Source organism: Garra rufa, chromosome 7 (genome assembly GCF_049309525.1).
Source record: "Garra rufa chromosome 7, GarRuf1.0, whole genome shotgun sequence".
Lineage (NCBI taxonomy): Eukaryota > Metazoa > Chordata > Actinopteri > Cypriniformes > Cyprinidae > Garra > Garra rufa.
The window spans coordinates 51,783,247-51,798,046 of NC_133367.1; the positions used below are offsets into that span (position 1 = coordinate 51,783,247).

Sequence of the window (14,800 nt, forward strand, 5' to 3'; positions counted from 1 at the left end):
AAGATTAGGATCTCCACAGAAAATTAATAAATAAATAGATAAATAAATAAATATTATACCTACAAATATTCAGGATTTAGATACTCAGATACTCAATAACTAAACAAACGATGGTAAAAGCGTCGTTTCTTTTTTGCATCTGTGCATTTTTTAATGACTTTTAAAACATTTACAACTATTAGAGACAAAATAGTTACAAACAGAATTGACCTGCAGTTTGCATTCGTTTCAAAAAATGTTACATAAATAAAACTCATATTTATAAATATCTCTTTTATAAACATATAAATAGTTTTTAAAACATAAATACATTTATGCCAGAATGAAATACATGAATGTACAGCAGCAGCAGCAACAATATACAGCTTTTATCCACATCGTCTGCCATGTGTGTGTTTCTTTTTCTTTATTTTGTACATAGGTTTTAGCGAATTATTGGATTGGAGTTGTACGTCTCATTGTCCCCACAAATGCTTCTGGTAGTGGCTTCGTACCATTAGTCCGATTCTTTAGGTTTTTCCTCAAAGTCCGTTCTGACCCAAACCGATGACGTCCGTGATTCGCTCTGGAAAAAACAAAAGAGAGGACGTTTAGTGAGACGGATGGATGTAGACGTCACACTCACTAACTATTCGCATCTGTTATCTCACTTACACACTATTACTGACGTCAAAATGAAGTCCTGCATCACACAGGAATCATGCAATTTCTGTTATAATGTTATGTGAAGCCTTTTAGATCAAGAAACTCAACATAAACTTAACATGATAGAGTATTATATGGTCTACAAAGATTTAGGTACCCTAAAATAATATATATACAGTACAGACCAAACGTTTGGACACACATTCTCATTCATAAATATTTACAAAATATGTAGTAATTACATTTTTATTATTAATGTAACTTTAAGAAAATGTTTTCTCTTTAAAAAAACAACAAAAAAAAAAACAACAACAAATTAATTTCCAAATTCCACCAAGAAATAAAGAAAAATAATAAAATAAAATACAATAAAAAAATTATTCAGAGTTCTACAGATCAATCGCAATCAAATCAATCAATTAATAAAATATTTATATAAAGAACGTGCCTACAAATATTTAAGATTCAGATCTCCACAGAAAATAAATAAATATGAAACCTATACATATTTAAGATTAAGACCTCCACAGATACTCAATAAATAAATAAATAAATAAATATTATATACAAATATTTAGGATTTAGATCTCCACCGATACTCAATAAATAAATAAAAATAAATTAATAAATATTATACCTACAAATATTTAATATTTAGATATCCACCGATACTCAATAAATAAATAAATAAAAATAAATGAATAAATATTATACCTACAAATATTTAAGCTTCAAATCTCCAGTTACTCAATAAAAAAATAAATAAAAAAAATTATATAAAAATATTTAATATTTAGATCTCCACCGATAAGTAAATAAATAAGTAAATAAATAAATACATAAATATTATGTACAAATATTTAACATTTAAATTTCCACAGATAAATAAATAAATAAATATTATACCTACATATATTATATTATATTATATTATAAATAATAATATATATCTCCACAAATACTCAATAAATAAATCAATAATAAATATTATATATAAATATTTAATATTTAGATCTCCTCAGATACTCAATAAATAAAAATAAATAAATATTATACCTACAAATGTTTAAGATTTAGATCTCCAAAGATACTCAATAAATATATAAATAATATTATATACAAATATTTAAGATCTATATCTCCACAGATAAATAAGTAAATAAATAAATAAATATTATATACAAATATTTAAGATCTATATCTCCACAGATAAGTAAATAAATAAATATTACAACTACAAATATTTAGTATAGACCTCCACATATACTCAATAAATCAATAATAAATATTATATACAAATATTTAGGATTTAGATCTCCACAGATAAATAAGTAAATAAATAAATAAATATTATATACAAATATTTAAGATCTATATCTTCACAGATAAGTAAAGAAAGAAAGAACGAAAGAAAGAAAAAATATTAAATTAATTAAATAAGTAAGTAAGTAAGTAAAATATACAAATATTTAAGCTTTAGATATCAACAGATAGATAAATAAGTTAATATTATACCTACAAATATTTAGGATTTAGATCTCCAAAGATACTCAATAAATAAATAAATAATAAATATTATATACAAACATTTAAAAAAATAATTTTCACAGAAAATCAATAAATAAATAATAAATATTATATACAAATATTTAAAAAAATAAATCTTCACAGATATTCAAGAAAGAAAGAAAGAAATAATAAATATTATATACAAATATTTAAAAATTAAATCATCACAGATACTCAAGAAAGAAAGAAAGAAAGAAAGATTAGACTCACAAATAGTTAAGATCCAGGTCTCTACAACTAAATCTAATTGATTATTTGCTTTTAAAACCCCCATGAAATGTCTAAAAAGCGGTATGTAAGTGTGAGATCTCTGCAGACACTCACCATGAGAGATTATTTGCAGACGGGTAGTGAGACGGCTGACAGCCCATTCCGCTCATGGTTCCTATCCTGTCCATCTTGTGTCCGAAGCATCCGCTCCTGGCCGTCGTTCCCCCCTTCTTAGATCCGGCTTTGGGTCTGCGTGACCCGGGCTGTTCGTTCATGATCCGAGCCCAAGGGCCCTTGGCCCGAGTGTCCATGCGGAGGTCCCGCAGCAGACGTACCCTGTTCTCCATCATCCTCCTCTGGCTCTCGTCGGACTCCAGGAACTCCGACAGCTCCTCTCCCAACAGCATCCGGAGGGACTGCGGGATACAAGGATGCAGGACAGCTCAAAATACACCTTTAGTACTCAAATGTTCTCAGTTTAAACCAGTTTTTTGGTCTACACTCTTCCAAATAAAGGTGCTTCATGATAGAAGAACCTTTTTGTCTAAATGGTTCCATAAAGAACCTTTAACATCTGAAGAACCTTTTCTGTTCTTTGTGGCGAAAGAAGGTTCTTCAGATTATAAAAAGGTAAAAAAAGAGATTTTTTTTTTGACTGAATGGTCCTTTGTGGAACCAAAAATGGTTCTTCTATGGCATCGCTTGAAGAACCCTTTAAAGCATCTTTATTTTTAAGAGTGTATATCTAAACTGTTACCTGATCAGACTGTTAAAATGCTCTTTTAATGACTTAAGATTTATTTTGTCATATCAAACGCGATTTTTGACTTGAATAAACGGTTATTTTCCGTTCGCTCATCCAATTTGAGTTCCTTGACGAGCTCTAAACACTTACACAAAGATCAGTTTCAACGTAAAATCGTTCTTCAGCTTTTAAATTAAACTATTAATATCAATTTTTAGCAAAGCCGTTTTTAAAAGGACTTGTTAGCGAGGCGGTTTTTTTTTTTATTTGAACTTGTAAAGTAACTCGCGTCTTCAGTAACGAGCCTAACGGTTCAGAAAGTTGTCCAATTTGATATACTGCAATATTAGTCTGTGTTTATCACTATTTAGACAATATTTGATTTGATTGGAATTCTTATTTACGCTAAATATAATTAAACGTTTAGACGTTTCTCCTCAAATACGATAGGAAATAAAAACGACGCAGATGAATCTCAGATCACTTGGATTAATTTGATCAAATGCTAAAGTTTACATTGAGATCTTGTGAGCTTTGGCATCTTTGCAAACCCAAGCTCCGTTTGCGTTTTCCTCAGAAAACATGTTTAAAACGGTTCCCTTCGAAATCAAAATACACTCTTAAAAGGTGCTTCACGATGCCATAGAAGAACCGTTTTTGGCTAGTTAAATGGCTCCATAAAGAACCTGTTTCACAAAAGGCGGAAAGTCACTTTGTGGCGAAAGAAAGTTCTTCAGATTAAAAAAAGGTAAGAAAGAGATGGTTCTTCCAAGGCATCGCTGTGAAGAACCTTTTAAAGCAGGATTATTTTTTAAGAGTTTAAGGTTTCAAAGACATTAAAAAGCGCGTTTTCTTCTTATATTGCATGTTTGAGAACGAGAACCTGTTGATACATAAGCCGCAAAAAAATGAACGAATCAAAAGTTTTGCTCAAGAAGTCAAGTGTTCTGGAGCTTCTGCGATCTAATGATGCTCAAGTCGCTTTTGGATGAAGCTGATGTTGAGGATGAAATGACAAAACTCAATTGTGAATTTGAGGCGATGTTTTGATCCGAGCTTTACCGCATCTTTTACCCAAGTTTAAAAAGTCCAAATCTCAAACTCACCCTCTGTTCTGCTTGGGTTAGTGGTTTTGTCTCAGAGCCGACTGATAGAAGAGTCAGAATAAGTCCACAAGCCACCAAATGCGAGATGATCATCGTGATGCTCTGCTTCAGTGCGTTGGGCGTCAATAGAGAAGGTCAGTGGTTTAAGTTATGTCTTATAGAGAAAGCACACAATCACGACGCTTCATTTACTCCCAGAGGTGTCGAGCTCAACTCTTACTCAATGCAATTTCGGCTCAGGGTTTTATAGCCGATATGACATCACTCCGGTGACGCCAAAGCTCCCCTCCTTCCCTCCCTCCCGCGCTTTACCTTTGCCAGTTACTCCGTTGGGTGGCTCCGTCATAGGTTACCGTTCATTATATCAATGACCAGTACGGTGTTTTTGTAATTGATCAGAGGATATTCTCACTGGGTGTTTAGTTTTAGTCATCGTTTGCAGTGAGCACTTAAATTTAGGCTCGGTTGGGGGAAAAACAATCACAAGAGAAATCATTCATGATGGAGCAGTTATAAGTAGTAAAATAACATATTAGTGCGAAACGTACAAGAATAAAGGAAGTCTTTTGAAAATCATGTTACTTTGTTTTTTATGTAGCCTATACACCATAACTTAAAATTCTGATAGACAAGAGGAATAAAATAAAAATGAGTTAAAAAGCGATTTATGCGCAAATTAAATCAGCCTATGTAAATGCGTTGGGAAGGCAATTATAACATTTTCAAATTAAGTACTTTTTTAACATATCTGTTGTTTGGATTTGATCTTGGTGATTAAACTAAACGTATTCCTCAATAAAACACTGCGCATTTGTGAGCATCATTTTGAGCTGAAGTGAGAATCTACTACACTTTCTGGTTTGCGACACTGTGTGGCAGTATATGCTGATTGAAATGGTTTCAGCAGCTGGTGCGCCAGTCCATCAGATTTCAGTTTGCAGAGATATGATGTTCATTTATAAATAAGGATTTTGAAATCAATGCTTATACTCTTGCTGTAGCTGCACTATGAATTAATGCTTTTGTAGACACGTTTCAACTATGTGTTCTCAAGATTGGTAGAAGTTGCCAGACTGAGCTAAAAAATAGAAATAGTCGTTTTTTTTTTCTTCCCAGAAATGTTTTATTTTTAAATGCTAAAAGACATTAAATAACGCACATGTGATTAATTACGCATGCTGTAATTTATGCGGGAACATTTCCCCTCCAGATTGTTCATTTTAGCAGCAAGGATACTGACTCATTGTCTAATTAGATTGATATTTTTATTTTTACTGGCGAAATTTTAAAAGCTACGGCTAATTGTGCAGGTCACTAGGGGTGGCTGATGTTAAGCTGTTGCTTCCTGAACGAGGAGAGAAGTTCAAAGATCTGATTTCAAACCATCTTTAAAGGAATAGTTCATCCAAAAATGAAAATTTGATGAAAATGTACTCAACTCAGGCCATTTAAGATGCTAGATGAGTTTGTTTCTTCATCAGGTTTGGAGAAATGTTGCATTGCAGCACTTGCTCACCAATGGATCCTCTGCCGTGAATGGGTACCGTCAGAATGAGAGTCCAAACAGCTGATCAAAACATCACAATAATCCACAAGTAATCCACATCACTCCAGTCCATCAATTAACAAAAGCCAAAGCCAAAAGCTGTGTGTTTGAAAGAAACAAATCCATCTTTAAGATGTTTTTTACTTAAAATTGTTGCTTCCGGTCATCTGGTCTGAATCAGGAGAGAAATATGCACAGATCAAGCAGTGTTTACAAGCTAAAACAATCGAAAACCATTTTAAATAAATATTGTGATGTTTTTATCAGCTCTTTGGACTCTCATTCTGACGGCACCCATTCACTGCAGATGTGAATAAACCTTGAAATGAAAAGAATGAAAATGTGCTGAAAATGTGTTTATCCTCAGGCCATCCAAGATGTAGATGAGTTTGTTTCTTCATCAGATTTGGAGAAATGTAGCATTACATCAGTCGCTTACCAATTGAAAATGAATGGGTGCCGTCAGAATGAGAGTCCAAACAGCTGATAAAAACATCACAATAATCCACAAGTAATCCACACCACTCCAGTCCATCAGTTAACATCTTGTGAAACCAAAAGCTGCATGTTATTAAGAAACAAATACATCTTTAAGTTTTAGTTAAAATGGTTGCTTCCGGTCATCTGGTCTGAATCAGGAGAGAAATATGCACAGATCAAACACTGTTTACAAGCTAAAACAATCCAAAACCATTTTAAATAAATATTGTGATGTTTTTATCAGCAGTTCGGACTCTCATTCTGATGGCACCCATTCACTGCAGATGTAAGTAAACCCTTAAAGTGGAAAAAAAATGAAAATTTGCTGCAAATGTGTTTATCCTCAGGCCATCCAAGATGTAGATGAGTTTGTTTTTTAATCAGGTTTAGAGAAATGTTGCATTACATCAGTCGCTCACCAATGGAAGTGAATGGGTGCCGTCAGAATGAGAGTCCAAACAGCTGATATAAACATCACAGTAATCCACCAGTAATCCACACCACTCCAGTCCATCAGTTAATATCTTGAGAAGACAAAAGCTGTGTTTTTGAAAGAAACAAATCCATCTTTAAGATGTTTTTTACTTAAAATTGTTGCTTCCGGTCATCTGGTCTGAATCAGAGAAATATACACAGATCAAGCAGTGTTTACAAGCTAAAACAATCGAAAACCATTTTAAATAAATATTGTGATGTTTTTATCAGCTGTTTGGACTCTCATTCTGACGGCATCCATTCACTGCAGATGTGAATAAACCTTGAAATGAAAAGAATGAAAATTAGCTGAAAATGTGTTTATCCTCAGGCCATCCAAGATGTAGATGAGTTTGTTTCTTCATCAGATTTGGAGAAATGTAGCATTACATCAGTCGCTTACCAATTGAAAATGAATGGGTGCCGTCAGAATGAGAGTCCAAACAGCTGATAAAAACATCACAATAATCCACAAGTAATCCACACCACTCCAGTCCATCAGTTAACATCTTGTGAAACCAAAAGCTGCATGTTATTAAGAAACAAATACATCTTTAAGTTTTAGTTAAAATGGTTGCTTCCGGTCATCTGGTCTGAATCAGGAGAGAAATATGCACAGATCAAACACTGTTTACAAGCTAAAACAATCCAAAACCATTTTAAATAAATATTGTGATGTTTTTATCAGCAGTTCGGACTCTCATTCTGATGGCACCCATTCACTGCAGATGTAAGTAAACCCTTAAAGTGGAAAAAAAATGAAAATTTGCTGCAAATGTGTTTATCCTCAGGCCATCCAAGATGTAGATGAGTTTGTTTTTTAATCAGGTTTAGAGAAATGTTGCATTACATCAGTCGCTCACCAATGGAAGTGAATGGGTGCCGTCAGAATGAGAGTCCAAACAGCTGATATAAACATCACAGTAATCCACCAGTAATCCACACCACTCCAGTCCATCAGTTAATATCTTGAGAAGACAAAAGCTGTGTTTTTGAAAGAAACAAATCCATCTTTAAGATGTTTTTTACTTAAAATTGTTGCTTCCGGTCATCTGGTCTGAATCAGAGAAATATACACAGATCAAGCAGTGTTTACAAGCTAAAACAATCGAAAACCATTTTAAATAAATATTGTGATGTTTTTATCAGCTGTTTGGACTCTCATTCTGACGGCATCCATTCACTGCAGATGTGAATAAACCTTGAAATGAAAAGAATGAAAATTAGCTGAAAATGTGTTTATCCTCAGGCCATCCAAGATGTAGATGAGTTTGTTTCTTCATCAGATTTGGAGAAATGTAGCATTACATCAGTCACTTATCCAATTGAAAATGAATGGGTGCCGTCAGAATGAGAGTCCAAACCGCTGATAAAAACATCACAATAATCCACAAGTAATCCACACCACTCCAGTCCATCAGTTAACATCTTGTGAAACCAAAAGCTGCATGTTTGTAAGAAACAAATCCATCTTTAAGTTTTAGTTAAAATGGTCATCTGGTCCGAATCAGGAGAGAAATATGCACAGATCAAACACTGTTTACAAGCTAAAACAATCCAAAACCATTTTAAATAAATATTGTGATGTTTTTATCAGCAGTTCGGACTCTCATTCTGATGGCACCCATTCACTGCAGATGTAAGTAAACCCTTAAAGTGGAAAAAAATGAAAATTTGCTGCAAATGTGTTTATCCTCAGGCCATCCAAGATGTAGATGAGTTTGTTTTTTAATCAGGTTTAGAGAAATGTTGCATTACATCAGTCGCTCACCAATGGAAGTGAATGGGTGCCGTCAGAATGAGAGTCCAAACAGCTGATATAAACATCACAGTAATCCACCAGTAATCCACACCACTCCAGTCCATCAGTTAATATCTTGAGAAGACAAAAGCTGTGTTTTTGAAAGAAACAAATCCATCTTTAAGATGTTTTTTACTTAAAACTGTTGCTTCCGGTCATCTGGTCTGAATCAGAGAAATATACACAGATCAAGCACTGTTAACAAGCTAAAACAATCCAAACCATATTAAATAAATATTGTGATGTTTTTATCAGCAGTTTGGACTCTCATTCTGACAGCACCCATTCACTACAGATGTGAGTAAACCTTGAAGTGAAAAAAATGAAAATTTGCTGAAAATGTATTCAACTCACTCCATTCAAGATGCTAGATGAGTTTGTTTCCTCATCAGATTTGGAGAAATTACATCAGTTGCTCATCAATGGAAGTGAATGGGTGCCGTCAGAATAAGAGTCCAAACAGCTGATAAAAACATCACAATGATCCACAAGCAATACACACCACTCCAGTCCATCAGTTAACATCTTAAGAAGACAAAAAGCTGCATGTTTGTAAGAAATAAATCCATCATTAAGATGTTTTGAACTTCAAACCATCACTTCTGGCTAAAATCTATAACAACACTTCCTCCAGTAAAAAAGTTAATCTCCTGTTTGTGTCTCACATCAAAATCCAGCCACATATTTGTTTAGAGCTGGTTTGGCTTGTAAACAGAGCTTGATCTGTGCAGATTTCTCTCTTGATTCAGACCAGATGAACAGTTTTAAAGTCAAAAAACATTTTAGTGATGAATTTGTTTCTTACAAACACTCAGCTTTTGTCTTCTCAAGTCATTAATTGATGGACTAGAGTGGTGTGGATTACTTGTGGATTACTGTGATGTTTTTATCAGCTGTTTGGACTCTCATTCTAACGGCACCCATTCACTTTCATTGGTGAGCAAGTGATGTAATGCTACATTTCTACAAATCTGATGAAGAAACAAACTCATCTACATCTTGGATGACCTGAGGTTGAGCACATTTTCAGCAAATTTAATTTTTTTTTTCACTTTAAGGTTTACTCACATCTGCAGTAAATGGGTACCGTCAGAATGAGAGTCCAAACAGCTGATAAAACCATCACAATAGTTATTTAAAACAGTTTTAGAGTTTTAGTGCTTGATCTGTGTATATTTCTCTCCTGATTCAGATGAGATGACCGGAAGCAACAATTTGAAGTCAAAAACATCTTAATTATGGATTTGTTTCTTATAAACACTTCTTGTCTTGTCTTGTCTTCTCAAGATGTTAACTGATGCAGTGGAGTGGTGTGGATTACTTGTGGATTACTGTGATGTTTTTATCAGCTGTTTGGACCTTAATTCTGACGGCACCCATTCACTTTCATTGGTGAGCAAGTGATGTAATGCTACATTTCTCCAAACCTGATGAAGAAACAAACTCATCTACATCTTGGATGGCCTGAGGATGCATTTTTAGCAAAATTGTTTGGTTTACCCACATCTGCAGTGAATGGGTGCCGTCAGAATGAGACTCCAAACAGCTGATAAAACCATCACAATATTTATTTAAAACAGTTTTAGACTGTTTTAGCTTGTAAACAGTGCTTGATCTGTGTATATTTCTCTCCTGATTCAGATGAGATGACCGGAAGCAACAATTTGAAGTCAAAAACATCTTAATTATGGATTTGTTTCTTATAAACACTTCTTGTCTTGTCTTGTCTTCTCAAGATGTTAACTGATGCAGTGGAGTGGTGTGGATTACTTGTGGATTACTGTGATGTTTTTATCAGCTGTTTGGACTTTAATTCTGACGGCACCCATTCACTTTCATTGGTGAGCAAGTGATGTAATGCTACATTTCTCCAAACCTGATGAAGAAACAAACTCATCTACATCTTGGATGGCCTGAGGATGCATTTTTAGCAAAATTGTTTGGTTTACCCACATCTGCAGTGAATGGGTGCCGTCAGAATGAGACTCCAAACAGCTGATAAAACCATCACAATATTTATTTAAAACAGTTTTAGACTGTTTTAGCTTGTAAACAGTGCTTGATCTGTGTATATTTCTCTCCTGATTCAGATGAGATGACCGGAAGCAACAATTTGAAGTCAAAAACATCTTAATTATGGATTTGTTTCTTATAAACACTTCTTGTCTTGTCTTGTCTTCTCAAGATGTTAACTGATGCAGTGGAGTGGTGTGGATTACTTGTGGATTACTGTGATGTTTTTATCAGCTGTTTGGACTTTAATTCTGACGGCACCCATTCACTTTCATTGGTGAGCAAGTGATGTAATGCTACATTTCTCCAAACCTGATGAAGAAACAAACTCATCTACATCTTGGATGGCCTGAGGATGCATTTTTAGCAAAATTTTTTGGTTTACCCACATCTGCAGTGAATGGGTGCCGTCAGAATGAGACTCCAAACAGCTGATAAAAACATCACAATATTTATTTAAAACTGTTTTGGACTGTTTCATCTTATAAACAGTGCACATTTCTCTCCTGATTTAGATTAGATGGACTGGAGTGGTGGGGATTACTTATGAGGTTTTTATCCTCATATGTTTGGACTCCAAATCTTGGATGGCGTAAAGGTGCGTAAATTTTCATTTTATTTTTAAAACAAATGTGGTTTTGAGTGCTCGGACTGCAAAAATATGAAATGATTTGGATGCTTATATTTAGTACCAGCATTACAAAGTTTACTTTTTGGAAACTTGGTACCTCTGGAGTCAGTGAAAGAGATCCAGAAAACACAAGGTGCCAGACAACCATGCAGAAGAGATGGTAGTCGCTCAGCCTGGTGGTCTCAAATGAATAATTTTAGGGAATCTACATGCTCCACATACACCACATTAATCCTGATGTTTTGATTCCTGACAGCCTAAAACGTAACGTCAAAGTGACACTGAGTGCACTGATTGCTGTAAATGAAGGGAAAAATAGAATAGACTAATCAGGTCACAATGAATACCTCATGAATATTTAATGAGGCAGACACAGAGGCGTTTCTGATTGGTTGGCTCATCGTAAGATTGTACAAAACATCTTTTCATATCATTTTTAAACATGTATGTGTCAAATCTGTTGCTATTTGTAAATTAATTAATTTATTTTAACATATTTTGGACTATATTAACCAATCAGCATCCACGATTGCAACTGTTTTATATTAGTAGTTATTGTTATAAAAATGGAAAAGAAATAAAATTTGACTTTAAAGGACATGCTGTTTCCTTTCATAAAATGCATACGACTGAGTCCACTAAAATTTGTGACCTTTCGAGGAGCCGCCGCCTTATCCATAAGACAATTTCCCAGATGTAAAAAGCGGTATAAAGGTTTTTGCAGTCTTAAAATGGAAACACTTGGAGATATTTGGTGGTCGTATATAACAAAAGGAAATCATACGGATCACAGCTTTTATGTTTAACGCTAACATTGTGGAAAAAAGCGACTCACTTCCTCAGCTGGTCACGTTTTGATGATAATTATACCTAAACGACACTGAATTTAGAGTATTAATTGTAATGAAATATATACAAAAAATATTTATGAAAAAAAAAAAGCATTTTATGTATTATTTGCCGTTTTTGCTGAAGACTTAAACCATATATATGTGCATAAAAAACTGATAATAAATTAATTATAACTAGATAAAAAAGTTTGTCAAGACATAATTTAAGGTGGCTCAACATTTTGAAAAAGTTTAAAAAGTTTTAAGTTTGATGGTTTTCAGTCTGAAATAGTTTGAAGTTTAAAGTAGTTTTAAAAGGTTAAAGTTGTAATATTTTAAAGGCAATACAATCTGTCAGAGATAGCTATCATGTCCTTAGCATGTTACTAACATGATTAACAAGTAACTAGCATGTTGTTATTTCAAGTTGTTATTTCAAGCAAGTTTCTAGCATGATTAGTAAAGTTGCTAGCATGTTTCTAACATGCTGCTAGTATGTTTCTAGCATGATTAACATGTTACTACCATGTTGCTAACATGATTAGCATGTTGCTAGTATGTTTATCATGATTAGCAAGTTGTTAGCATGTTTTAACATGATTAACAAGTTACTAGGACATTGCTAGCATGATTAGCAAGTTGCTAGCATGTTTCTAGCATGATTAGTAAAGTTGCTAGCAAGTTTCTAACATGCTGCTAGTATGTTTCTAACATGTTACTAACATGTTGCTAACATGATTAGCATGTTGATAGTATGTTTTTAGCATGATTAACAAGTTACTATCATGTTGCTAGAATGTTGTTAACATGATTAGCTAATTACAAGCACAAAATACAATAGTATAGTTTTAATTAATAGTTTGAATTAGTTGTTAGCGTTGTTAGCATGTTTCTAGCATGCTTACCAAGTTGCTATCATGATTTAGTATGATTAGCAAGTTACTAGCATGTTGCTAGCATGATAAGTAAAGTTGCTAGCATGTTTCTAACATGTTACTAGCATGTTGCTAACAGGATTACCATGTTGCTAGTGTGTTTTATCATAATTGGCAAGTTGCTATCATGTTTTTAACATGATTAAAAACAGTTACTAGCATGTTGGTAGCATTATTAGCCAATTGGTAGCATGATGCTAGCATGTTGTTAACATGATTAGCTAGTTACAAACATGAAAATACATTATTATAGTTTTAAGTAATAGTTTGAATTAGTTACTAGCATTATTAGCAAGTTGTCAGCATGTTTCTAGCATGATTAGTAAAGTTGCTAGCATGTTTTTAACATGTTGCTAGTATGTTTCTAACATGTTACTAGCATGCTGCTAACATGATTAACATGTTGCTAGCATGTTTTTAACATGGTTAACAAGTTACTAGCATGTTGTTAGTATGTTGGTAGCATGATTAGCAAGTTGTCAGCATGTTTCTAGCATGATTAGTAAAGTTGCTAGCATGTTTCTAACATGTTGCTAGTATGTTTCTAACATGTTACTAGCATGCTGTTAACATGATTAACATGTTGCTAGAATGTTTTTAACATGATTAACAAGCTACTAGCATGTTGTTAGCATGTTGGTAGCATGATTAGCAAGTTGTCAGCATGTTTCTAGCATGATTAGTAAAGTTGCTAGCATGTTTCTAACATGTTGCTAGTATGTTTCTAACAAGTTACTAGCATGTTGTTAGCATGTTGGTAGCATGATTAGCAAGTTGTCAGCATGTTTCTAGCATGATTAGTAAAGTTGCTAGCATGTTTCTAACATGTTGCTAGTATGTTTCTAACATGTTACTAGCATGTTGATAACATGATTAACATATTGCTAGCATGTTTTTAACATGATTAACAAGTTACTAGCATGTTGCTAGCATGATTAGCAAGTTGTTAGCATGTTGTTTATATGATTAGCTAGTTACTACCATGAAAATACATTATTATACTTTTGGTAGTTAGTAGTTGTTAGCATTATTAGCTAGTTGCTAGTATGTTTCTAACATGATGAGTAAAGTTGCTAACATGTTGCTAGTATGTTTCTAGCATGACTAGCATGATTATTGCATGGTAAGCATGTTAGTAGCATGTTGCTAGCATGATTAGCAAGTTGTTAACATAATTAGCTAGTTACTAGCATGTTTCTAGCATGATTAGCAAGTTAGTTTGAATGAGTTTGAATGGATTATGAATCTAGTTGATAGAAGGGCAGTTTGATTGAGTTTGAAGGGATTCTGACAGTTGAAATTTGAATTTTGTCAGTTGGAGTTTGAATAGTGTTGATCAGTTGAACATTTCCTCAATGTAAGTCTATGGGATTTTTCCCAGTTTTAATCGCCATTTTGAGGAAAACCGTAAGTCGGATCAGTTAGAAAAGATCCAGCAACTGGAGTCAGGTCAGTCTGAAGATCTGGCCTGAGTTTGGAGTTTGGAGAGTTAAAGCTCTAGAAGAATTTGTCTTTTAATAAAATAGTCTGTCATAATTAGTGCTATTTTAGTAAAATGTAAATACGTTATTATAGTTTTAATTAATAGTTTTATTTATTTTTTATTTTAAGTTTAGTGGCTTTGCAGTGTGACTCTGCCATTTTTATTTATTTATTTATTTTTAATTATTTTTGAGTGTTATTATTTATTAATAAGAAAACTATGAATAATAATAATAATCCTTCATCCTGCAAGATAAACTGAATAATTTATACTAGATACAGTTACAGCGAACCCTTTCTTCTCTCTATCTGCATCTTCTTCGTTCTCTTTTA

General features: G+C 33.5%; 1 protein-coding gene across 1 annotated transcript; it reads right to left on the reverse strand.

Moving 5' to 3' along the window:
• Window positions 1-142: 142 nt before the first annotated feature.
• LOC141339183 (C-type natriuretic peptide 4-like) lies at window positions 143-4,467 on the reverse strand. The gene is made up of 3 exons (XM_073844817.1): window positions 4,276-4,467; window positions 2,539-2,840; window positions 143-565 (listed from the first exon to the last, which is right to left on the reverse strand). Coding segments are annotated over exons 1-3 (396 nt in total). The 5' UTR covers window positions 4,369-4,467; the 3' UTR covers window positions 143-564.
• Window positions 4,468-14,800: the final 10,333 nt, after the last annotated feature.

Bases quoted from the DNA above. Each gene is read 5' to 3' on its own strand.
- LOC141339183 (XM_073844817.1), bottom strand. From the start codon at position 4,368: ATGATCATCTCGCATTTGGTGGCTTGTGGACTTATTCTGACTCTTCTA. The intron at 2,841-4,275 runs GTGAGTTTGAGA...TGTATCCCGCAG, and splicing joins TAACCCAAGCAGAACAGAGG to TCCCTCCGGATGCTGTTGGG.